At 43.9% G+C, this 27,248-nt stretch overlaps 1 protein-coding gene across 2 annotated transcripts in view; it reads left to right on the top strand.

Moving 5' to 3' along the window:
* SIDT2 (SID1 transmembrane family member 2) overlaps positions 1 to 27,248 on the top strand; it is a 91,428-nt gene that overhangs the window by 42,372 nt on the left and 21,808 nt on the right. The window contains exons 8-15 of one of the 2 annotated variants that reach the window (XM_044282259.1): positions 1,937 to 2,036; positions 2,124 to 2,189; positions 3,036 to 3,129; positions 5,455 to 5,513; positions 6,492 to 6,503; positions 8,206 to 8,256; positions 17,529 to 17,606; positions 26,814 to 26,935. In XM_044282259.1, coding sequence (XP_044138194.1) covers positions 1,937 to 2,036; positions 2,124 to 2,189; positions 3,036 to 3,129; positions 5,455 to 5,513; positions 6,492 to 6,503; positions 8,206 to 8,256; positions 17,529 to 17,606; positions 26,814 to 26,935 — 582 coding nt within the window. The remainder of the gene's footprint in view (positions 1 to 1,936; positions 2,037 to 2,123; positions 2,190 to 3,035; positions 3,130 to 5,454; positions 5,514 to 6,491; positions 6,504 to 8,205; positions 8,257 to 17,528; positions 17,607 to 26,813; positions 26,936 to 27,248) is intronic. The other variant, XM_044282260.1, reaches the window with a different exon arrangement.

The following is a 27,248-nucleotide window of genomic DNA, read 5'->3' as shown; positions in this document are numbered from 1 at the left end:
GGTTGTGCAGTTTTGTGGGTAGTGCCGCAGTATTGTCAGCAAAGTTGTGAGACCATTTGGCAAGCTCGGCCATGTCGGCATGGATTTAGACATGTGCGGCCGCTGCTCTGGGTGTATGTTCCTTTAAAGGGCATCTGTCAGCAGTTTTGTACCTATGACACTCTCTGACCTGTTACATGGGCCCATGGCAGCTGAAGACAGCTGTGTTGGTCCTGTGTTCATATGTGTCCGCATTGCTGAGAAAATGATGTCTTATTATGTGCAAATGAGACTGTAGGAGCAATGGGGGCGTTGCCATTACACCTAGAGGCTCTGCTTTTTCTGCAACTGCTGCTCCCTCTCCACTTTGACAAGGCCAGGTAGTGAAAATGTCATCACGCCTCATGCAGGGGAAGCGTCAGTTGCAGAGAGAGCAGAGCCTCTAGGTGTAATGGTAGCGCCCCCGTTGCTTCAGGAGGCTCATTTGCATATATTAAAGCATGATTTTTCTCAGCACTGTGGGCACATATGAACATGGGACCAACACAGAGGCCTTCAGCTGCCAAGCTCACATGTGAGAGGTCAGCCAGTGTCATAGGTACAAATCTGACCTTTAAATGGGCTGTACTCATGTTTTACTTTAAAAAAAATAATCATCCTGACCTAGTGGGACTTTAGAAGGGAACTGTTTACCTGCTCCCCATCGCTTGGTTCTGCCTCCGGCTCCTGAGCTGTCTTCACTGTTCTTTCTGTCCCCACATGTTGCGTGTACAGGATCACGTGTGCTGCTGCAGCTAATGAGTGGTGACGTGTCCCCAAGCAGTATGCCGCTGCCAGGTCAGGTGCCGCTTGTGGCCATGTCACTGCTGAGGCCAGTCAATGGCTGCAGCGGCATACGTGACTTTGTCTGTGCAGGAAGTTTACATGCAATGATGAAAGCCCAGGACCCATGGAGATGGGACCAAGTGGTGGGGAAGCAAGTATGTTTCCCTTCATAGGTCACACTGGGTGGGAAATATAGAAAGTGGAGAACCCCCTTTTAAGCTTGCCGTACACGTTAGACAGTGACAGTGGCCGGTCAGCCATGCATGGGATCATATGTACCAACGATTCTACCATCAACATGTCGGACTAAACTGGCCGAGCATAATGGGAAATGATTGCTGAATTTGTCCAATCATGCCATACACATGTAGTTTTGGCTGACAACGGACAACATTTTCTATTCTGGCTGATCACGTTTTGGGCAGGCAGAAGTCTGGCGTTGGCTGAAGCTAGCGTTCGCTCTAGTCTTAACATTAGACTGAGTTTCTTGTCCGTGCTGCTGTGGGTCAGTCCAACCCAGGACCTGACAAACACCTCCTCCAAGCCAATGCACTGCATGTTCTTTTTGTCTGAGAAGATCCATACCACTGCTCATCCTGCGCATGCTGGTTCATGAAATTGTAACACGCAAATTTGCATAGGCTGCTCTCTGCAAGTTATCATATGTGATTGGAGCGGCGAGTGCATGGGTATGGAGTAATATAAATAAGTGACTCTCGGCTTGCTAGGGGTATCAGTGGATGCAAGCTGTTTAATAGCTGACAATCTGACAATTACGTAAAAATATTAAAAGTGAAGTATCTTGTTATACCCACAATCCATAACTGAGCAATAAAAAGAAGCCAGTGGAGTGCATTGTACTTCCGTATTTTTAGGGGATATGCTCTTTCATGAATACGGCTATATTATAGCAGAGATGCCCAACCTGCGGCCCTCCAGCTGTTGCAAAACTACAACTCCCAGTATGTCTGGACAGCCTACAGCTTTTAGGGCATGCTGGGAGTTGTAGTTTGGCAACTGCCGGAGGGCCGCAGGTTGAGCATCCCTGTATTATAGCATGTTGTGTGTCTATGTGACCGCACGTTCCTGCCCTCATCGGCCGACACCTCACGTACTCCTATGTTTATTCCAGAGAAAGGATTTCAGCAAAGATGGTTTCTATGTTGTGGTTGTTGTAAAGACAGAGGATGAGGCGTGCGGCGGGGGTCTGCCTTATTATCCATTAAATCCAGGTAAGCCTCTCATTTGATGGCTCAAGCCCCTCAGCCCTCCGCTTCTGTACAGGTTTTTTCCCTTACTACTTATATCTTGTGTTTCAGATACCCCTGTGAAGCATGGAGATCGTCAGAAGACCTTGGATGTCCTAGTCAGCCCGGCCACCAGCAGTATGTGGTCTATGAATTCACCCTCTTTTAGCCCATTACAATGTACCCCCAGTGCACACAGCATCGAAAAATGCCCTCCTAATCCCGGGGGACAGGATCTGATCTGATCCCACCCTTAGCTTTCTACATATCAACAGGATATGTCTTACTGTAGGAACGCTGGGAGAACAGGGATCCCAAAGTTCCCTCACTTGATTGGAGCTGTGGTTCACCTGTTGGTCCAACGTGCCATTCCTTTCTATGGGACTGACAGAGCGCGGTCTTACATCAGTACCATATGAGTGAATGTAATAGTGACACGACCTGCACTCCATTGGAACAGGTGGACAACTCATGGGACCCGTGGAGGGGTGATGAACACTGAGGTGACCCCTTCAAGGAGCAGACTCCTAACTGCTAACACCCAGTTGGACCTTTATTGCAGACTGCTGGCTATTCATTCATAAACTTCTAGTAATAATAGTAAATGAACGGCACAACCTAATTATAACGACCCCTTTAATATATGCATTATGTTCAAAGAACTGCTGTATAGAATTGCGGAAAGTGGAAATCCCAATACCTATGTAGCCATTATAGCTGAGGCCTAAATGTGAGCGTACTTTCAAAGCAGATGGTCATTATAACCTTCTCTGATCTTGGAGGAGCCCTTTTAGGCTCCATCCGCATTATTAGTGTATGTCCAGAAGGTTCCCGGCAAACGCACTAAACGTGTCTATAGGGGTCGGTCAGTCATATGAAGGCCAAAGGAGTGTCCTTTGTGGCTGTAATCTCGATGCGTAAATGTGGAAAAGATGAATTTTGGTTTCTGTTACCCATGTGCTGCCCATTTCTTGTCTCCCTCAGAGAGCACTTATATCGGGGGGATGCTCTTCTGCTTAGGGGTGTTCCTGTCCTTCTACATTTTCGCCCTTCTGGTATACTGCTGGGAGCATCGGAGGTAAGAAATGAAAGACAGCGCTCGCAATATAAAAGCATTTCTGTTGGTATAAATCGGGACAAAAGACAAATCTGCTTAGGCTACTTCGACATCTGCGTTTTCAATTCTGGCTTTGAGATCCGGCAGACGATCTCAAAACCGAAATTAATCCGTTCAGTTTTGTCCCTATCCATTGTCAATGGGGACAAAACTGATCAGGATGTATAAACGTGGATCAGTTCCCTTTGTTGGGTTTTGGTGGCAGACACAAAACTGCTGCAAGCTGCGGTTTTGTTTCCGATTGCGAAACGGAACAAACCAGATCCGGCATGAAAATCAATGTAAGAGCTCATTCAGACGGCTGTATGTTTTGTTCCGTGTGTGAACCTGTTCATTTCAATGGGGCCGCAAAAGATGCTGACAGCACACCATATGCTGTTCGCGTCCGTTGTTCCGTTCCAAGGCCCCGCAAAAAATATAGAGCATGTCCTATTCTTGTCCGGACAAGAATAGGCATTTTCTATGAGAGTGATGGCCATGTGCAGTCTGCAAATTGCGGAACGCACAAAGGCCGGTATCCGTGTTTTGCGGATCCGCAACGAATTGACTTTGGCTGAAACAACCAAAGTCGATTTGCATAAAACGTTGTTAATACTGTACAGAGCAGGAGCTCCGTACAGTATTAGAATGTATTGGCTCTGATGAGCCGAAGTTATTGCTTCCCGAAGTCTCGCAAGACTTCGCGCAATAACTTCATACATTAATTTGTACTGTAAAACACCATTTCTAAGTGGGAAATGTTTTTTTACAGTACAAATTAATTTATGAAGTTATTGCGCAAGGTCTTGCGAGACTTCACAAAGCAATAACTTCGGCTCATCGGAGCCAATACATTCTAATACTGCATGGAGCTCCTGCTCCGTTCAGTATTAGAACAAAGTTTTATGCGAATCGACTTTGGATGTTTCATCCGAAGTTGATTCACTCATCCCTATTGATGGCCATCAGTATTGGATCTGCAGGGGTGCGCAGTGTCACACCCTCGCCAATCGCCTGTTCTGCCGTAGCCCTAGTTACTTCATAGCTCCGTCCATTGTGTAGTGGACAAAGCTGGCGATAGCAGCACTGCTTCCATGCACTTCTAAGCGCTGTCCACCACTCTGGACGGAACAATGTATTTTTGCCACCTACTTCCCGTACTAGTGCTACCCTCGAACAGCTGATCGGCAGGGGTGCCTACTTGTAATTGACGGACCATCCCTTTAATGTTGCACCAAGTGTATTAAACAATGTGGTGCAAATTACGTCAAAGCAAAAAAGACTTCCCAATCTCCCCCAAGAACTAAACAAAACTGGACAGACCCTTTCATTACCATAGACAAGAGATGTCCATAGAGAAGTATACACGTACCACAACACTATGGATCCATGGGGGTAAACCATCCGACTATATCTACTGTAGCTTCTGAGATCGGAGCTGAGGGATCAGTGTTAGAGGGGGTTCTCTGGGCTTTTACTATTGACCTATGCGCACCCGGCACCCCCGCCAATCAGCTGTATGAATGGAAGGCGTGCGCAGTGTGCATGTGCCGTCTCCTGTCTCTCTTCCTGCTCGCTGCTGATATGTGTATGGCAAAACAGGAGACGACACGTACACATTGCACGCACCTTCTCTTCATACAGCTGATCGTCGAGGTTGCCGGGTGTCAGACCCCTGCCGATCTGATATTGATGACCTAACCTCAGGATAGGACATCAATATTAAAAAGCTTGCAGAACCCCTTTTAATACTCTATATATTATAGTATATTACTATATTTTCCTCTATTGATGTAGAACCTCCTATATTGCAAATCTGGAGGAAAAGCTGTAAGCAGTCCGTCAGATAACTGCTCTCATGTTCAGAGGCCGATCAGAAAAGAACTGCAGCAGCGGTTGGTTTATATTTTAGATAGGACGAATATGTCACTTGAAGGGGTTACTGTGCTTTGAGACATATCAAAAGTTTAGATCGGTGGGGGTCTGAGCGCTAAGACCCCCACAGATCTCTGGAACGAGGGGAGGGAAGCGCTCGCTTAACGTTCTCTCTGTCGTCGCTGCAGAAGATAGGCCCATAGACTTTCTATTGCTTTCTTTCTTGCAGGGAGAAGAGAGAATGCACTAAGCGAGCGCTTCTCTCCCCTCGTTCTAGAGATTGGTGGGGGTCTCAGCACTCGGACTCCCACCAATCAAAACTTTTCATACATCCTTATAACATATCAAACGTTTTCTGAAAGCACAGTGACCCATTAAGCAATTTACAGATCAGCAGCATGTCTATATGTTATGTATCTTCTTCATGAACAGAAAGAACAAGAAAGAAGCCGGGTTACTTCATTCCGTGGGAACCTTAAATGATGAAACAGGTAATCTCTACCGTCTCCCACCGCAAGGGGCAGAATCAAAGGAGCTTTCCAGGAATGAAATACCTCAGAATAAGTTCTCAATATCTGATCAGTGGTGATCCGACACCCCGTACCCCTGCCGATCAGCTGATTGTTCATTGTATAGTGCATAGCACAGTCCTGTTTGTTTAAATGGGACGGCCCATTGATCAGATAGTGATGACCTATCCTGAGGATAAGTCATCAATAGTTAAATGGGTTACCCCATGATTAATGTAAAAAATGAAAATCAGACATCGTATAGTACATGACAAAGCTAGAACCAGCCCTGTACCTCACATGGATCCAGAGATCTCCACATTCATTGCTCTGCTAGATTTATATCAATCTGACAGCTCAAAGGAAGTGTCTTTTCTGCTGCAGCTCAGGGGGCGTGTCTCAGCTCCCCCTATCACAGCTAAGGGGGCATGTCTCAGCTCTCCCTATCACAGCTCAGGGGGCGTGTCTCAGCTCTCCCTATCACAGCTCAGGGGGCGTGTCTCAGCTCTCCCTATCACAGCTCTGGAGGCAGTTGAAGGATGAAACTGAGCATGTGCGGCCATCTCAGTGAGCAGGTCAAAGAAATAAGGAAAAAAAAACAGCAGGTGGCGCTACACAGATGCATTTTACTGAATAACTCGGTGACTGTGGTACATTTTTAATTATATGCTAATACACATCCCATTGACAGGAGAAATGGTTACACCCAGTTGTCAATTTATTTATGCATTTCCAGGAGGAATAACAAAGGGATCACATATCTAAGAACAGGTTCTCCAGAATTGTTGTTTTATGGGGATTTAAGTATTTAGTAGAGAGGTGACGGGCCTCAAGTGTTCTCTCCGCTCGTTTCACATAGTACTGATGTGTCAGATCTTCCGTATCTTGGTATGTGCATTAGCTTGTTGTACTGCTATAGGTTAATTATGTTTTTCTGCTTTTACCGTTTACCGTTTCCAGCGTCTCTGCTCGGTAAGAGATATTTGAGGGCCTCAGTAGTCTGTGGGTAGAGCTGCATGCAATGTACAGTACCTGGCACAGTCCCATGCCTTCCCGAAGCCAGATTACCAGTGTGACTATAGCTTATTTCTGTTTATGGGTAATGTTTTATGTCTTTTATGTTGATATTCATGTATTCACATCTTTTGTGGTTTATCCTATTGATCCTCTTGGATCTTAGGTTGGACTTGATGTAACTATGTAAATATCCACTAACGTTATAATGAAGGCGCCTTACTCAGGGGTGCACAACCTCTTCTGGTCCAAGGGCCACATTGTCAGATTAAACCAGTCCCAAGGACTGCAGTAAAACTACAGGAGTAATGCCATATGAGACATTTATAGCCTATTAAAAGTATGTCATAAACATCTGACAGGTGCCACTCCCAGCTCTCCACCTGTCAAAAGAATGGGGGTAAAATGAAGGTAGCCACACGTAAGTCTGAAGAATGGGGACACAATGAAGGTAGCCGCATTTATGTCTGAAGAATGGGGGCACAATGAAGGTAGCCGCATTTATGTCTGAAGAATGGGGGCACAATGAAGGTAGCCGCATTTATGTCTGAAGAATGGGGGCACAATGAAGGTAGCCGCATTTATGTCTGAAGAATGGGGGCACAATGAAGGTAGCCGCATTTATGTCGGAAGAATGGGGGCACAATGAAGGTAGCTGCATTTATGTCGGAAGAATGGGGGCACAATGAAGGTAGCCGCATTTATGTCAGAAGAATGGGGGCACAATGAAGGTAGCCACACGTATGTGTGAAGAATGGGGGGCACAATGATAGTAGCCACATGTATGTCTGAAGAATGGGGGGCACAATGATAGTAGCCACATGTATGTCTGAAGAATGGGGGGCACAATGATAGTAGCCACACGTATGTCTGAAGAATGAGGGTACAATAAAGGTAGGTAGCCACACAGGGATCCCCCATTCTGCTAATGTATGCAGATCCTAGACATGGCCAAACCGAGCATCATTAGTACGTCCCTGCTCCAGGGCCATGTACCACTCCCTGAAGTGGAAAATACAAGGGAGCAGACAGACAAGCATGCCTGTGACCAGATGGTTGGGGCACAGAATGGTATGGTGGGCCACATGTGGCCCCTGGACTGTAGCTTGTGCACCCCTGGTCTAACTTCATGCATGGTTTCCTCACAGTCTTTTCACTAGAATGAATTCTAACCCTGGCATGTGTCCAGAACTTGTCACTACTGGTGAAGGTCGGCCTTTCTATCCTGTAAACTTCCAATAGTTTGGCATGCCTGGGACTGTTGGGGTGTGGACTGGCATACTTTTCGGACTATTGGAAGGTTCCACAGTTTGCCATGTTGTTTTTTGCACTTTCTGCAGTCTTAGAAGTGCTACAAACTCACCACGTATCAGACCGCTGAACTGTACTTTACTAGCTTCCATTTTCTTTGTTGTGTTATCATTTACTACTAACTTTGTGGCATTTCTTAGACTGACAGCAATCCAAAAATCGTCCTGTGGTTTGCTTGACGCCCCCTTTTTTTATATTGTTGGTAGCAGTTACTTTCCCACATTCTCTCGCAGAGACCTGAGCATTTCTATCCTGTTCATTATCTCGCAGCATGTCCCTCCTTCGTCGTTCATGGTGTTTTTTCTTTCTCTTTTCATCAATTAGTCTTTTTCTTGTCACCTGTTTTTAGGGAAGTCTTCTATGGATCAGAGATATGACGGTTGTAGTTATGGCACCATGGGTAAGTGATAAATACGGATTATCGTCTGACCATGGCCTCTGTCGATGGGTGGGATATGCAGTATTTGAGACAGCGAGTCACCAGTGAGTTCTTGAAGTTGAAGCTCTGGAAGCAGGAAAAATGGAGAAGTCTAAGGATCTAAGTGACTGTGACAAGGGTAGACGAGTCAGAGTATCTCCAAAATGGCAGGTGTTGTGGGTGTTTCCGGTATGTAGTGGTTAGTACCTACCAGAAGTGATCCAAGGCTGATTGATGTATGTGGGGAGAGAAGGTTATCCCCTCTAGACCCTCAGAAGAGCACACGTCTCTGTAAAATGTTAATGCTCAATATGATAAAGCCACACAGGACATCACAGCTTACTGTGTATGGGGATTTTTAGCTGTAGACATGTCCGAGTGCCCATATGAACCACTGTCCACTTCCAGAAGTGACTTTAATGGGCACGTGAGCATCAGAACTAGATCATAGAGCAATGGAAGAAAGTGATTTGGTCTAATAAATCACATTTTCTTTTACATCGTTTACCTGGGATGGCACCGGGATGTACTATGGGCAGAAGACAAGCTGGTGGAGGCAGTGTGATCCTCTGGGCAGTATTCTGCTGGGAAACTTTGGGTCCTGGGCCTGGCATTCTTGTAGATCTGACACTTACCACCTAATTAAACATTGTACCCCCCCCCCCCCCCTTTGTTCTCTAATGGCAGTGGCTATCTTCAGCAGGATGATGCCCAGGCCAAGCTGCAAAAATTGTTCAGGAATGATTTGAGGAACATGACAAAGAATTCAAGGCAGTGGCATAACGAGTAACCATTGGGCCTCCTATCAAAACCTTATCCACCGTGACTATATTCAGCAGCTGGTGCAGAACATGAAATGCTCTTTAATTAATGGCTGGCTTCATACCAAAAAGAAAATTTAATTAGAAGAACATACCCATTTATTATCATTTACCCCCTTAAAAAACAATATATTATACATACATCACACATAAACCTAAATTATTTTCATACAAAACCTAAAAAAAAAAGAAAAAAGGGCCAGTATAATAATTACACGTATAGTCCTTGGGCTCCATTCAGACGTCCGTATGAATGGTCCGATCCGTTCCGCAATTATGCAGAACGGGTGCGAACCAATTGGGTTCAATGGGGCCGGAAAAGATGTGGACAGCACACAGTGTATATAATAGAACATGGCCGGAACGCACATGGCCAGTGTCCGTGTTTTGCGGATCCACAAAACACTTACGGATGTGTGAATGGACTCTTAGATTGAAATAAAATGTAGTCACGCTCTCCCTTTCCTAGTGTGGAGCTCTCGCACTATTTTAAGACAGTTCTGTATTCCACAGCGATGTTACAAATGTCTGCAAGATACATTGTTGTTAATGTCTTGCTATATATCGTATAATAGCTGGTATCTGGCGTACATACGCGTTTCCTTGTATCATCTGCAGCTGTGATTCTCTTGCGCTGCTAATTCCCACGCTTGATTTGCGCACTAGGAAAAGGGAGACCGTGGCTACATTTTATTCCAATCTAAGGACTATACGTCTAATTATATGGCCCTTTTAAAAAAAAAAAAAGGTTTTGTATGAAAATATTTTTTATTTTATTTTTTACTCGTTTTATTGAACGAATCATCAGAAAAGTTCAAAGAACATCAGTATACATGAAGTTCAATAAGACATTCAAACACATAAACAGTACCATATACATACCAATATCAATAAAGGTGAGATGACAATTCACATATGTAGAACATGTACAGAGCAATCATATTTGACAGGACACATATTTGTAATGAGTACAAAATCATCTGTCTTAATATTGCGTTAAGATTATCCAAAAATCTAGGAGCTGAATACATAGTTTGCATAGATGAACACCAAGGTCCCCATACTTTATTAAACTTCTGAGTACACCCCCGATTCTTGAACACAATATTCTCATAGGATACTACATTATTCACGAGAACTTTCCATTGGTTAAGGGAAGGTAGTCTATCACCCATCCAGCGAATCGCAAAAGCTTTCCGTGCGAGGAACAGTGTTTCTCTCAAAAGTATTCGAACATGGTGAGGGTATACCTCTTCATCAAGTATACCAAACAGGCACACTTGAGATTCCAATAGATCAGTAATTTCATCATTAGTGATACCCAGTATTAGAGTTTCCCATTTGGATAGTACCAGGAGTGGGGCCCTATGCATCTTGGTACTCAGCAGGTGAGTGTAGAGGGCAGAGATAAATCCCTTGGGGCCCTGGGAGCGTATGACACCGATCAGTGGGTAGTCGGAGATTGATATTGCGATATCCCTAAAATGAATGCTCATAGCATGTCGTAATTGAAGATACTTAAAAAATGTGGTTCTAGGTAGGTTATGACATTCTTTCAGATGTTCAAAAGTGTTGAATACATTGATGGAATATAGGTCGCCCAGGACGGTAATCCCATGGTCCCTCCAGAACTGCTTATCTATCCCAGTATGAAGAGAGGGAAACATAGGGTTTTCCCACAAAGGTATATTCGGGGCCAATTCTATATAAGAATGCATCTTCTTGCCAGCTTCCCACACCTGACTGGCTAGTTTATGTACGGGCAAGAGTGCTGGGCTGAAGAGTTTTGGTTGTTCCAGCACTGGCCACAACGAGGAAATATCCAAAAATGCAGCTAGCTGCCTTTCTGCTCTAGCTAGAACATTCCCAGAGGAGATCCATGACCGTAGTTGTCTCAGTTGTCCAGCTAAATAATATAAATATGTCAGGCAAGGACAAACCTCCATTTCCTCTAGGGCGGCACAGTACGTCACTGGATAACTTATGCCTATTATTGCCCCATATAAATGGAGACACTAATGACTTATAACGCTGGAATATCATTTTGGGGACAATGAAGGGTGCATGCTCTAACACATATAACCATTTAGGTAGAATGATTAACTTAATCAAGTTTATTCGACCCGGGACGGATAATGGGAGACCCCCCCAAACCTTAAATTTGTCTGCACTATAGTTCAGGAGAGGCTGTATGTTGAGGGTGTGGAAAGAAGCCGCGTCTTTGGTGATATGGATCCCTAAATACTTAAATTCAGATACTATAGGTAGCTCGGTGTTAAGGGAGGATGAGGGTAGGGAGTATAACGGGAATAAAACAGATTTAGTCCAATTTATCCTAAGACCGGATAATTGGCTAAATGATTCAATGAGATAAGTAGCACGAGGCAGTGTAGACTCCACCTCTGACATAAACAGTACCATGTCATCCGCGTATAGTCCCACTCAATCCTCTTGATCACCTATAAATATCCCCTTGAATTGATCATCAGACCTAATACGAATAGCTAAAGGTTCAATTGCTAAAGCAAATAATAGTGGTGACAACAGGCATCCCTGCCTAGTACCGCGGCCCAGATCAAAGTTCGCCGAGCACATACCATTCACCAGAACACCAGCCGAAGGTCGTTTATATAAAATTAATATCCACCTAATAAATGCGGGACCTATTCCAAAGCATTCCAGGGCGGCCAGTAAGTATGGCCATTCCACTGAGTCAAAGGCCTTGGCTGTATCTAGGGATGCCAGGGCCCACTGACTCTTCCACTGAAGGCCTATTTAGGTGACAACCTGCACTCTACAGATATTATCTGTTCTGGACCTGCCAGGCAAGAATCCAGATTGATCCGGATGAATAAGGTTTAAAATAACCCCACTCAACCGTTGTGCCAATATCTTAGCTAAGATCTTGTAGTCTAGATTTAATAGTGATATGGGCCGATATGATCCACAATCAACTGGATCCTTGCCTGGTTTGAGGAGTATCACAATGGTAGCTTCGTATAATGAAGGTGGTAGGGTGCCTTTCGAAAAGGAGTCATGATGCATTTGCAATAAGGGAGGAACTACTTGGTCAGCATATCTAGAATATACTTCTAGGGGTAGCCCATCCGGGCCAGGGGATTTCCCATTTGCCAAAGACTTAATGACCTCTAATATCTCCTGATCCGTTATTGGCCTCTCCAGAGATTGAGCCATCTCCTGCGATAGCTTGGGGTATTCCAACTCCTGCAGGTAAATATTAACTGCCTCCTTGGTGTAATCTACTCGGGCCTTGTACAGGTCTTAATAAAACTCCCGGAAACGGTGAGCTATGGCCTCTGGTTCCACTACTATGATGCCCTCTCCGTCTCTGATACGCAGGATGGCAGGAGATGCCTGATTCTGGTGAACGATATGTGCCAGCAACTTACTAGACTGGTTGCCTAGTTCAAAATAAGATTGGTAAAAAACATTTTGCGTTGGGCTTTTTCCTGTAATAAAGTAAGGTATTGTCTCCCAATTTGTAGCCACCTCTCCCTATTCTGGGAAGATGGATCTGCAACATACAGCCTCTCCATCTCAGCACATTCCTCCGCCAGGTCTTTTTTTTGTTTAGCGGAGTTGCGTTTAATAAAAGAAATAGAAGATCTCAAGCACCCTCTCAGATATGCCTTCAACGTCTCCCACACCACTGACCTATCATCATAAGCAGCGTGATCAGACAAAAATACAGATAATGGTCCGGGATACGGTCCGAAGGCGGGAACAATGTAAGCCAGAAGGGGTGCACCCTCATGGAACGCCCCATGCCCCTTACATTCATCAATATGGATAGTAGGATAGGGTTATGGTCCGACACCCCCCTGGTACCAAATTCCACCCGATAAGGGAGTGAACACACTGTGGATCCACCAAAGACATAGTCAATGGGGGATAAGGAGTTATGGCTAGCTGACTGACATGAGTAAGCCCGTATATCAGGGTGCTTATGACGCAATAAGTCCACCCAGCCCACTTCCGTCATCAATTTAGACAATGGTGATTCCAATGAAGCACTCCCACGTGGCTGCTCCTCACCATGAAACCTGTCCAGAAGGGGGTGTAGGGTCATGTTAAAATCCCCCATACATATAATCCGCGCTGAGGGGAAAGTGGCTGCGAAACATATCGCCTGGTGTATTACTTGGAGGGAGGAAGGAGGAGGGACATAAACTCCCAGTATAACATATAGTATGCAATTAATGTATGCTGCCACAAAAATATATCTTCCCGCATTGTCTATCTGTAGTTCCTCCACCTCCCATCTTAGGGATTTGTGAACCATAAGAGAAACACCCCATGCCAGGTTAGAGTAGCATGAGTGGCGAGACCATTGGACCCAAGGTTTACATAACCTCCTAGTCTTGTCAAGGAGTAAGTGGGTCTCTTGTAAGCACAGGATATGAGGATTAAACTGACCGATCACTGAGAACACCATGGTACGCTTCCTAACACTCCCAAGGCCCCTGACATTCCAATGACATCAACCTTAGTGTCTGCCATTGTAACATCATGAAGTATGCATATCTCTCCCTACACTCTATTACATACGGCCCCCTCCGATCATACATCTCTGTACCTTTTACATGATATGATAGTACATAGGTAGGTATGCAATGGTATTTAAGAACTAAGAAAAACCAAACATTTAACACTGGTTCATTAAAGGTCACAGAAATAAGATAATAATGCACTTATTAAAGTAGATGCAAGCACTATATATGGACAAAGTCCTCACTCTGATATGATAATATCTGAGACACTTAGCCAATATATTTTGATCAAAACACATCTGAGCCCGCCTACCAAGCGCCAAGGTGGTCTCAGGTCAGGCGGGTCCTACGCTAAACCTACCTAAGCCATTGGGCTTCTATGTTCAGGAGCGCAGACTCTGCACATGTAGTGTGCTGCTCCCAGTCACCTCCATGTGCATCAAGCAACCAATGGGAGGAGGAGCAAGCACAGCCATATGTACCACCTTCAAGTGTGAATGCGCACCTATTGTATCTTGGGCGTAGCATTCCTCTGCACTTTTGCCCTTCCTATCCAATAGAGCGCCTTGATTAGGTGGTACATATGGCTGTGCTTGCTCCTCCTCCCATTGGTTGCTTGATGCACATGGAGGTGACTAGAAGCAGCACACCAACCATATGTGCGGGGTCTGCGCTCCTGAACATAGAAGCCCAACGGCTTAGGTAGGTTTAGCGTAGGACCCGCCTGACCTGAGACCACCTTGGCGTTCGGTAGGCGGGCTTAGATGTGTTTTGATCAAAATATATTGGCTAAGTGTCTGAGATATTATCACATCAGAGTGAGGACTTTGTCCATATATAATGCTTGCATCTATTTTACTAAGTGCATTATTATCTTATTTCTGTGATTTTCTTCAATAATATGGCCAGGGACATCCGCACATTTGTATTTCATACCGTGCAGGATGTTTTTATCTTAGTTTTTTCAGTGATTTTTTTTGTCTTTGTACATTAAAGGTCATTGAAAAAGCAGATCTAGCACCGGGTATCCGGGGCATCACATGTATGCAACAGCATACTCAGCGGTAGGTCATGCGTGGTTCAACAGTGTACGGGGTGTGCTAATGGTTAACTTAACCCTTCGCACTGAAACTGACTTAAGTAGCCCACAGAAAACTTGTGCCCTAACTTTGTGGTATGTAAATACACCTATCTAAGGTAAAAAAAAAAAAACTCGCCCTTAAATCGGCAATTACACTTCTGCCCTTCCATAGCAGTAAGTCTGCGGTTTGCCATTGACTGCTCTTGTCATATATGTCGCTTTACATCAGCTAATGCAGGGTAACAACATTATGCAACGATGCAGTTCTATGAGGTGCACGCCATGCACCAAGCAATATAGATCAGATTGATAAGGTACAAAACATGTGTGGTACCATATTGTGAGATAGATAAGGCCCACATTTGGCGTAACTTATTTCAGTAAATCCCCTGCAAACAACAGAACGAAGAAAAGGGGAGAGAAAAAAGGGGGGGACCCCTTGACAGGTGATAACATCTGTGGTTTGCATTGAATGTTCATCTCGGGGATCTCGCTGGACGCGGCTTACCCTCCAGCCAGGCCGCGGCTTCTGCAGGCGTGTTGAAGAACTTAATGGTCTCTCCGTCCACTATCTATAGCCTGGCTGGGTAGGCCATGGAGTATGGAAGGTTCAAGTCCCGGAGACGTCTCTTAATCACTGTGAATGTCGCCCTGCGCTTCTGAAGCTTAGCGGAGAAATCCGGGAAGAGCATGATATTCGCATTTTCAAAGCGGATCTCTTGGTTGCGACGGGGCAACTGTAGAATGAGGTCTCGGTCTGCAGACGTTAGTAGTCGCGCCAATAATGGCCGCGGTGGTGCTCCAAGAGGCATCGGTTTGGCCGGCACCCGGTGCGCCCTCTCAACAATAAAGGCAGAAGAGAAGACGGCATCAGGGAAGGTGGCTCTCAGCCATGTTGACACCAAATCGCACGGGTTGTTACCCTCTGCACGTTCAGGCAGGTTGTTTCGGCGCGTGCGATTTTCGTAATCGTCGCACTTCTGCTGCCAATAATCCACCTTCTTTTCCAAATCAGCCAAGCGAGCTGGTAGTGGGTTCACCTGGTCTTCCACCGTAGACACACGATTTTCCACCTCCGCAATGCGGTCACGCATGTTCTGCATGTCATGTCTCAGGAGACCGATATAAATCTTCACCTCCTCCATCTTCCCTGAAAGAGAGGAGCGGCAGGTAGCTATTGCCTGGAGTAGCTGGTCGGTCACCTGTTTAAGAGAGGGTTCGGTGTCAGGTGCATTATCCTCACTAGGAGCAGGAGAGACACTCCTGGAGGTCGCGGCATGCGCGCTCGGCCCAGAACCAGCACCATCTTGGGAGTCAGATCGGCAAACTCAGTTTCTCAGCCGCCGACAGCGCCTTGTTACGTGCCATCCCGGGTTCTGTGGGGTCTTCTCTCCTCCGTGGATGGTATGATTGCGGTTGGTACGTTCAGGATGACTGCAAAGTTAGGGCGACAGTGACGGAGCTCAGTTAAACACGACCGTCCATCTTGCGCTCAGGCCAGCCCCCCCCTCGAAAATAATTTAGGTTTATGTGTGATGCAAGTATAATATTTAGTTTTTTAAGGGGTAAATGATAATATGTTCTTCTAATTTGATGTTCTTTTTGGTATGAAGCCAGCCATTAATTGAACAGTATTTCTACAATAGCTAGGTGGTATAGCAGGCTGAGCTATATTCTGGTGAGCTTCCTGAACAATATTGTATTACTGTTTGTCAGAACACGAAATGCTTTGAGGACTCGACTCGGATCCTGTTGAAAACTGAACTTTTTGGGGACTGTGAGGCTACTGGGACCTCTTTTACTTTGGGCCTAGTTGCAGTCGCACACACCCTAAAACTGCCATCATTGCACCTGGTGCAGATTGATGACTTCTACGAGGTTTAGAGTGATGTTTTGGCCTCAAAATTCTCTAGAACTTAAAGATGCTAGATCGGATTGAGAAGTGCTGGAAAACAAGTCCGATCCATGGAGGCTGCACCTCCATACTTACAAGACTTAAAGGATTTACTGCTAACGTCTTAGTACCAGATACCATAGGACACCTTCAGAGGTCTTGTAGAGTCCATGCTATGATGGTTCAGAGCTGTTTTGGCAGACTGTTGGGAAGTACAGTGTTCTGGCTCATTGGTTTATAATATATTAAGTGCTGTATTTTATCTGTGGTATGATTGGTGGCAATTATCGGGTTGCTCTTTTAATAAAACCCACATGATGTTCCTGTAGTCTGCACAGGGCTTTATGAAATTGCCGTCAATGCAGTTCCTTATAAATCAATGTCCATAGTTTCATTTTAGTTAAAGGCTATGTACACCTTTTGGGGGCAATTTTTTTAAATTATTGAATTGTACTAATTTTGAGCTAAAATAAATTTTATTTTAAAAAAATGGCATCCTTATTTCTGTACAGAGCTGAGATGCTCTAGTAGCAAACTTTTGGATTTTCTGTCTTTCCCGTCAGACCAGGAGCTGACAGGCTCCTTATTACTGCTCTCTGACCTCCTAAACACTCATTCTAGCTAGGTTCTTATCTTACTGATAAGAATATGGATTAAATAAGTTTTTATAACCACTTAGTAATTTAGCGATAAGGTTTATTAGATGATCGGCACAAAGTGAAAGTATCAGTCACACAGCTAGAAAAACATTAACCCTTTGTGACAGAATGGCTCAATATTTTTAATAAAGGCCAATTGAAAAAAAAATTTAGCCCAAAAATAGTAAAATACAATCATAAAAAAAATTGCCTCAGAAGGTGTACATAGCCTTTAAATTCACAATGTGCTTCATTTCTAAATCCTTTCACAGCCTTTGCTTATTTCTCTTCTCTATCTTCATTGTGCAGCAGAGAACAGTTCCATTGCCAGTCCAGATGGTACAGAAAGTCTGATGTCGTCAGCAGAGGCCACGTACAGTTACACAGGTAACCTACAAGTATCTGGTCACATGTGGACAATGTACTATGTCCACGAATAGAGATCATTGTGATCATTAGTGTTGAGCGAAGCGAGCTTCAGATGTTCAAAACTCGTTCAAAACTTCGGGAATAATACTGTACGGAGATTCGTCTCCGTACAGTATCAGAATGTATGGGCTCAGGTGAGCCAAAATAAGTTAGTCACAAAGTCGCACGTGACGTTGTTTAGTAACTTCAGTACCGTAGTTGATTTTTGAAGTGGGGAACTCCTTTAAAACTTGAAACGGACTCAGCTTTGGTTCTGACTAGTACCTTAGAACCAAACTGGAGTTTAGTTTCAAGTTTTAAACTGATTTTCCACTTTAAAAATCAACTACCGAAGTTATTAAACAAAGTCACGCACGACTTTGTGAATAACTTACTTCGGCTCATCCGAACCCCTCACATTCTAATACTGTACTGAGACGAATCTCCATACTGTATTATTCCGAAGTTTTGAACGAAGTGACTTCAGGTGAAGCATCCAAAGCTCACTTCGCTCAACACTAGTTATCATCATTTCATTTGAGGGGCTGCACGGTTTGTGCATTGCAATAACGCTTTTACGTTGATGAGATAATTACCTGCAGACCTTTTAAAATACACATGGAAATCAGAATGAGCATTGGCAAATGACAAGGTCACCTCTGCTACATCTGTCAAAATGATTTCTGCCTGTACCACATCCATTCTGTCCCTTACATTTTTATTGTCGTCATAAATCCTGTTCACCCTTCCACTGGAAATGATGGGAGGAATAGCTTAGCATTTGCACCATTCTTCCTATCAGATTGAAACCTGATAGACCCCATTAAAAGTTAGTGGGATCCATCAGACAACTTTGGTGTCTGTCTTATGACACATGCAATCCGTTATTTTTGTTTTTCTGCGATTTTAAATTGGAAACTTGGTGTTGATGTGGCCAGTGCCTGAGGCTTTTAGGGTGGGGCTGCAAGACTGCACTACTACATCGCACCTAAAGATAGCGAATGTGGTCGCAAACAAGGGCATAAGTATAGGGGACGCAAAGAGTGCACATGCATTTGGATCTTAGGAACCTTAGAGGGACCCTTTTTATCATTCTTCCCCATATGGCCAGGGCTGTAAATGAAGCATGTTAGATAGGGGATCCTGATAATGATTTTACCTTGGGGGCCCCAGAGCTACAAATTACACTTCTGGTTGCAAGCTGTTTGGCCTGTGACATTGCAGTTGCAGAAAGGGTTATTCCCACCTCAGACAATAAAGACCCAGAGGTGGGACCCGCACCTACATCGAGAATGGATCCCTGAAAGTTGTGGAGGGCGCACTGTGCATGCGCAGTTGCCCGCCCTCCATTAATTTCTATGGGGCCGCCAAAAATAGCCGAGCGCCGCCTCGGCTATTTCCGTCGGCCGCATAGAAATGAATGGGAGCGGTGGCTGCGTAAGCACAGTGCGCTCCCATTCACTACTATGAGGAGAGTGCTTGGCCACCTACACCTGCTCTGTTATAGGTGTTGGTGCAGGTCCCAGAGGTGGGACCCACACCTATCAGACAATGGGGGAATATCCTAACGATATGCCCCCATTGTCTAAGATGGGTATACCCCTTTAAGCATGCAAGCAGTGCGACATTTGCAATCTTAATGGTGCGCCGCAAAAGTGGCCGTATAGCCGTAACCTCAGGTCCACAGGGAGCTTGTACTTTTTTTCTGTAGCACTCCAATGGTTAAAAAGAGCATTTCCCATTGCGGACTTATATTGGGGAAGTGCTATGTGTGCAGTTCTCTATCGTATCATCAGGAAATGTCTTTCTTCTGCAGGAACATCATCCTGTAAAATGTCATGACTTCTTTCTGCCAGGCTCTGTAAACCAAATCCACATCTGCTCATCTTATTTAAACAGGGATTATGTTCAGGGTCTGAGGGGATCATCTAGATTCTCTGGATTTCTAGTAAAGATATAAGGGGAAGATTTTGTCCTCTGTGTTTATCCAACACATCTTATCTCATTTTTAAGGTCAGGAGCAGTTTAAGTGCCGCTACCTGTGTGCTATCCAGCGGCCTATGAACTCATTATGCGGTATTACAGGAGGATTGCAGAAAGCTTCCATACCTAATACAAAAAACATATTGTTGTCTCAGTGGCTATGAGAAAGTGGAGGCAGTCTGAGCCTGTGGCTTAGCAGGAGTCTGTGCCAGAGATCGGGAGATTTCCGAGCATCCACTAGAGTCTAGAATAAGGGGACATATTTTTGGTCTGCATCCGATCCGCATTTTTGGCAGACCCATTCATTTCACTGGGGGTCAAAAAAATGCAGACAGCACACCGTGTGTGTGCTGTCCGCATCCATACGTCCGTTCCGCGGCCCCACAAAAAAAAAAAAAACATGTTTTGTCAAGAATAGTCATTTGTTACATAGTGCAGGACCTGCGGAAGGGAAAATGCAGGATGCACACAGTCGATATCTGCGTTTTACTGATCCGTGATTTGCGGACTGCAAAACAGATGCGGTCATGTGAACGCTCGGAATAACTGGGAGCCTGATTTTATATACCTGTCTCCTTGTTTTTTTCATGGTAAACTATTGCCATCGGACTGCAGTCTGCATACATCAACTTCCATTATATATTTGAGTCATGTATACAATAGAGGAGCAGTGCTGTATGTTATTAACCCTTTCACACACCTCTGCTGCAGGCCAGCTCCATAAGCGGCAGGTACCAGCTGGCACTGACAGGGAGTGGTGAATGCGCCGCCCCGTCATTTAACCCCTCAGGTGCTGTGATCAGTGAATGAAGTTTGTGGCTCCCGCTGCCTTTCCGATCAGAGCCCCCACAGTGAAATCGCAGGACTCTAATCAGTTGCCATGGCAGCCTTGACGCTCCTGAAGCAATCCAGGCCTGCCATGGCTTTCTCCATACTGAGCAATGCACGAGGCACAGCCCAGAATGAAGTGTGTAGAAATCCTATTCACCCTAATAAAGATCTATTAGGGTGAATAGGAGAGGAGATCAAAAGAACCCATGTATTAGGCCCCTAAGGCCCCTTTCACACGGGCAAGTTTTCCATGCGGGTGCAATGCGTGAGGTGAACGCATCACACCCTCTCTGAATCCGGACCCATTCACTTCAATGGGGCTATGCAAATGAGCGGTGATTTTCACGCATCATTTGTGCGTTGCGTGAAAATCGCAGCATGTTCTGTATTCTGCGTTTTTCACGCAACGCAGGCCCCATAGAAATGAATAGAGCTGCATGAAAATTCTATTGCATCCGCAAGCAAGTGCAGATGCGGTGCGATTTTTACGCATGATTGCTAGGAGATAATAGGGATGAGCAACCCAGGACCCCATTAAAGTAAATTCACTGTATTATTTTCCCTTATGACATTGTTATAAGGGAAAATAATAGCATTCTTAATACAGAATGCTTACTAAAATGTGCCTTGAGGGGTTAAAAAAATAAAATAATGAACACACCTTATCCACTTGATTGCGCAGCTGGCATCGTCTTCTTTCTTCTTTCAGGACCTGCAAAAGTGCCTTTGACGTAATCAGACCTAACTTAAGTCAGAAGGACCTGCACGATTACGTCATCTAAGGTCCTTTTGCAGGTCCTGAAAGAATACAATAACAGCTGCGCGATCAAGTGGATGAAGGGAGTAATGTTTTTATTTTAACCCTCAATGGACATTATACTAAGCATTATGTATTAAAGAATGCTATTATTTTCCCTTATTACCATGTTATAAAAGAAAATAATAAAATCTACAGAACGCCGAACTTCAGTGAAGAAGTCCTGGTTTGGGTTGTCGGGCGGTAATAATTAAATTAAGAATTATTAATTATAGTCATAAAAATAATTAAATAATATAATAACATATAAAAATAAATAATTATAAAATTTGTCATAAATTCTTAAAATCATGACCTGGTGAGTTGTAGACAAACTAATCAATATAATTCACATCTGAGTCCGACTATTTCCTCAGATAATAAGTTCTTTTGACGTGAGATGACGTTAATGATAAAAACATAGTCCTATATTATACAATAATACACAGGTATAGGGCTGCAACGATTAATCCAGTTATCGAATAATCGCTGATTCGTTGCTATGAGGGCGGGCGGTTTACTTTAAATCAGCGCATCTTTATTTTACCTTACAATAAAGCTCCAGTAACAGGCAGAGCAGACGGCGGCGTTATGCCGCCGCCCGCTCTGCCTGTTACCTGAGCTTCATTGTAAGGTAATAAAGATGCGCTGAGTAAAAGTTACTGCCAGAATAGTCTACTGCTGTGAGCGGCGGGGCCGGGGCTGTTATGGGGAGGGGGATCTGTGCATGGCACTGCTATGGGGAGGGGGATCTGTGTATGGCACTGCTATGGGGAGGGGGATCTGTGTATGGCACTGCTATGGGGAAGGGAATCTGTGCTCTGTTATGGGGAGGGGGATCTGTGCACTGTTATGGGAAAGGGGATCTGTGCACTGTTATGGGAAAAGGGATCTGTGCACTGTTATGGGGAGGGGGATCTGTGCACTGTTATGGGGAGGGGGATCTGTGCACTGTTATGGGGAGGGGGATCTGTGCACTGTTATGGGGAGGGGGATCTGTGGATGACACATATAGCATAAGATGCTATATAGTGTCATCTATAGATCCCCCCCCCCCATATCAGTGTCATGCACAGATCCCCCTCTCCCCATAACAGTGCACAGATCCCCCTACCCATAACAGTGCACAGATCCCCCTACCCATAACAGTGCACAGATCCCCTACCCATAACAGTGCACAGATCCCCTACCCATAACAGTGCACAGATCCCCTACCCATAACAGTGCACAGATCCCACTACCCATAACAGTGCACAGATCCCCCTACCCATAACAGTGCCATCCACAGATCCCCCTACCCATAACAGTGCCATCCACAGATCCCCCTACCCATAACAGTGCCATCCACAGATCCCCCTACCCATAACAGCGCCATCCACAGATCCCCCTCCCCATAACAGTGCCATCCACAATTTGCTTTAATATTGCCTTTGAACATAATTTTTCAAGTAAAATCATATAAACCTCTTTGTTTTGTAATTTTGGTGTTTTTTCCCGATTAATCGATTAAATTATTGACAACTAATCGATTATTCAAATAATCGTTAGCTGCAGCCCTACACAGGTATTATACAAATATGCAGATTTATTGGTTACAAGGTTATAAACACAAATAAGTAAACACAATGATACATGCAAATGAATATATATAGTGTTAATATAAAGCATTACAAGCTTAACAATACATGTGAGTGGAAATAACTTATAGCCAAGCTATTATTAGGTTAGGATATAAAATTGGAACATAAGTTATATACATTACTTCTGTTCAGAGGAAACCTCATGATATCAGGATGGGCATGTCTAATCCTAGACATCAATATGGAATGCTAAATACATTCTGCCCCCCCCCTAACCAACTACACATCACATAACTTCAGGCATGGGCTCTTCCATCCAAGGATATAACTTAGAAGAGATAACTGTATCCTTCCGCCCCATCCTGGACTATTTTCACACATATAACTTTGGTAAGACTATTAAGAGAAAAAACTGGGATCTAGGATCTTTGCTGTGACCATATCTTAAATGGGAAGGACTTGAAACAAGTCTTTCCTGTGGGAATCCATCACTTAGCTTTGCGAAGAATGTTCTATCAAATTATATATATATATATATATATATATATATATATATATATATATAATCTCTCTCATTTAATGCTTTGATATATTATGAGTCTTGATTCTTCTGCAGGTAGAATGAAATCTCACAATATCCTAAGACTACATCTCAATATGGAGATGATCAATTTATTTATTTATTCGCCAATCTAGATGGTCCAATTTCACCCACACTATTTAATTAGTCTTAATAAAATGAAAACTGGGCATAGAAGGTAGGTGAAAGAAACGCGGCACTCACCAGGGTCGCCTCGACCCTGGTGAGTGCCGCATTATTTTCACCTACCTTCCATGCCCAGTTCTCATCTTCGTCACGCTGAGCACCACACTGTCTGGGTCCAGCCTGTGCAGCCGTGGGTCTAGGAGTTCCGGAGTCCGAGGATACGTTAGTGATTTGTTTAAAGGGGCAGTGCCACTGTTCTTCTAACCTGTCTTCCCACCATTTACTTAATAAAATGAAATATCATTCTATGTGTCTCTTACCAAGTCCTAGTAGGAATCTCACTTCTGCTCCTAGGAAAGCTGGGTGGTCCATCATAGCGCATCTCACCATGGCTTTCATCTTGATAGACCCCTCTAGAGAGCTTCCACTTCTCCCCCTCTCTCTAATCTTTTTTGTCTCCCCCTATGTATGGTTAATGATCACAAACTTATCAGTTAGACACACCTTCCTAGTTTGGAACTTTCCAATCATTGTCGGATGGGTGTGACCACTGATAAAAAGTGTGACCTCATAACCTTACCCAGAATGCACTTCTTCTACTGTTGTAATGTCACCTACTCATACCCAGGTGGCACTGCTGTGTAAGCTATTTGCATCATAGTATAAAGGGTAATCCCGCCTGCCCTCACTAGCCAGTAACAATAGCCCCACAAAAGTGTCAGTAACCAGAGCCCTCCCCCCTAAAGGGTTAATCTCCTGCAGCACAAAGGGGTCCTCTTACCACATGTTGCTGTCATTTATACACTGAGCAGACGGCAGATCTCCCTTCCCTGGTCTGCGCTGCTTCCACTCTGCATTGTCCCAGTCTGCTGAGTGAGGGGGCGTCTGCCAAGCGCAGGGACAGGGAGAAGTGCACACAGCCCAGGCACTGTTATCAGCTGCTGGGGAGGACCTGGCTTTAATCATTTACTTACAGTCCCTGGCTGTCTGTAATCTGACCTTGCACGCTGCATCCTTCTGCGTCCTCCGTCCTTCAACACATAGACGGACCATGCCTAGCAACCCTAGTTTAAGCACAGGTAAAAGTAGGCAGTACAGGGAACAAAACTGTGGAATTAAGGGGTAATTGAGTACACAGTGAAAAGTTGAAATAGGGCCACCAAGGAGATATTAATCACCACAATCCAATACTCCAAAAAAATAAAAAATACGACAGTTATACTTTAATTCAAAGCTATAGGGATTAATTCTGACACTTGTAGCAATTAGAGACAGACCTCTAGGCGTCTCTCACACTGTTGATCTATGGACCGTAATTATATGAATGGGCCTTGTTTCCTAGAGATATCAGTACCTCCTCTGTCATACCAAAGATGTGATTAATTGTTACAAAGCACATCTTTACAGACACTGATTTTAGAGACGAATATTCTCCTAATGAGAAATATATATAATATACTGGATACATTTTGTCTTCATAACATACAACAATTAAATATATATATATATATATCCTACTGATTGTCTTATGCTAAGGACTAACTAAGGCTCATTCAATGAATATTATATATTTTGCTTCATTAATAAATACCTAATTGTATAGGTAATTATCACTAGCTGCATAGAGCTCATCTTTATCTCCCGTCATAAATTTATAAGTAGACAAGGAGAGGCCTCTTCTCAGACTGGTACATTCATGAGAAGAATAACACTAAAGAGCAGTAACCTTTGTGCGACCTTACTTTGGCCTACTCAAGACATACAAAATTGTAACTATAGTCGAGCATGGCTCTTAAAGGCAATGAACATCCATCTTGACTAGAATAATTGGATATCAATGCATTTACCTATGAAAAGGCACAACAGCGTCTCTGTACCACAATCAGTTTTTTCTCTCGCGCATGCAAAACGCATTGCACTTGCGCGGAAAAAATTGAACATCGGAACGCAATCGTAGACAAAACATACTGCAATTGCGTGCCTACTCACGCGGGTTTCCCGCAATGCACCCTGAACGCATCCGGCCCTCACCCGCAATGCCCTTTATATATTTTTATATGTAAAATTGTGAAACAAAAAAAATAAATAAACATATTGGGTATCGCAGCATTTGAAAATGTCTGAACTATTAAATTATTTTTAAAAATTCCTGTACGGTGAAGGCCGTAACGGGAAAAAAAAAGGAAAATCACACAATTTAATTCTCTTTGTCATCTTGTCCCTCCAAAGAAATTAAATAACATTGATCAAAAGGACGTACATACCACAAAAATGGTTCCGATAAAAAAATACAGTTTGTTATGCAAAAATCAAGCCCTCATACGGCTCAGTAGACCGAAGTATAAAAGAGTTATGGCTGTCAGAATATGGCAATGCAAAGAATTTTAAATTTTTTTTTCAAAGGTTCAAAACAAAATTTAAGTAGTAAAACAAAAAACCTATACAAGTTTGGTATTGCCGCATTCGTGTTGAGACGCAGAATAAGGACGTCAGGTCATTTTTAGCGCACAGTAAACGCTGTGATGTCAAAACCCCAAAAACCTTGGCGGAATTTTGCTTTGTTTTGTTTTTTCAATTTGAATTTTTTTTTTTTCCGTTTTTTTCAATACAAGATTTGGTAGATTTAAACGGTGGCTTTAAAAAAAAAATGCATCTTGTCTTGCAAAAAAAAATAAGCCTTTATATAGCTATGTGAACGGAAACATTTAAAAAGTTACGGTTAGTGGAACGTGGAGAGGAAAAATCCAAAATGCAAAAATGAAAATAGGCCTCGACCCCAAGGGTTTAAACAATAGGTCATTTTTGGATGACACATTCCCTTTAAGCTGGCCATACACATTAGATGAAGGTTGCTGCTTTCAGCAGGACCATTTAATGTGCATAGGGATGCTCCAACCGTCCACCGATAGTAGATGTTAGTGGATAGAACTCATGCTATCTACGGTAGGTACGCGCGGTTAGCCATAGATCTACCAACTCATTAACCATAATTGATGGAGACCCATAAAACTCAGCATTTGTTTGAGGCACATTGTATGTATAGATCTTCTCCATTATATAAAGTATAAACTGCTGTGTGTCTACGTGACCTGTAAGAAAGCGACATTAATGGGTTTTCCCATTGATCACATATTACATATGGTAAGATTCAATTTAGGGGGGGGAGGTTGCACTGATCGGACACTTACCTATGACGGTCAGCCAGGCTGCAGCACATCTGTGTGATCAAATCGTAGGTCATTCATTTTTTTATTTACTTTAAACTTTTTTTATTTTCTTATTTCCCTCAGACAAATCTCTTGAAAATGTTGTTGTGCCCCGTCCGCGGCTGGAGTCTTTGAGCTCTGTAGAAGAAGATGACTACGATACGCTGACCGACATAGAGTCCGATAAGAATGTTATTAGGACAAAGGTAAGCTGAAGAGGATGTGCCACGGATGCCCGTACACAGGAAGTCGGCCGAACCCAGACCGGCTTGCATTCTTACTGTCTCCCGACAGATGATGCTGGGGAAAGAAGGAGCAGACAAACTGGATTTCATAAAGGCCGATTTTTGTTATTTTATTTATTTTTGTCACGCTAGACGGCCTACTGATGGAGATGTGCGGCAGTGGCTTATAGCGCATTTAGGTGCACAGAGCAGGCAAGCAATTATTGGGACGGGACTATTCCTTCCGAATCAGTGCTTGCTTGTTGATCGAGGTGAAGAGCTGCATTTACATGCA

Source organism: Bufo gargarizans, chromosome 2 (genome assembly GCF_014858855.1).
Source record: "Bufo gargarizans isolate SCDJY-AF-19 chromosome 2, ASM1485885v1, whole genome shotgun sequence".
Classification (NCBI taxonomy): Eukaryota; Metazoa; Chordata; class Amphibia; order Anura; family Bufonidae; genus Bufo; species Bufo gargarizans.
This window is presented reverse-complemented; position numbering and strand designations above follow the sequence as displayed.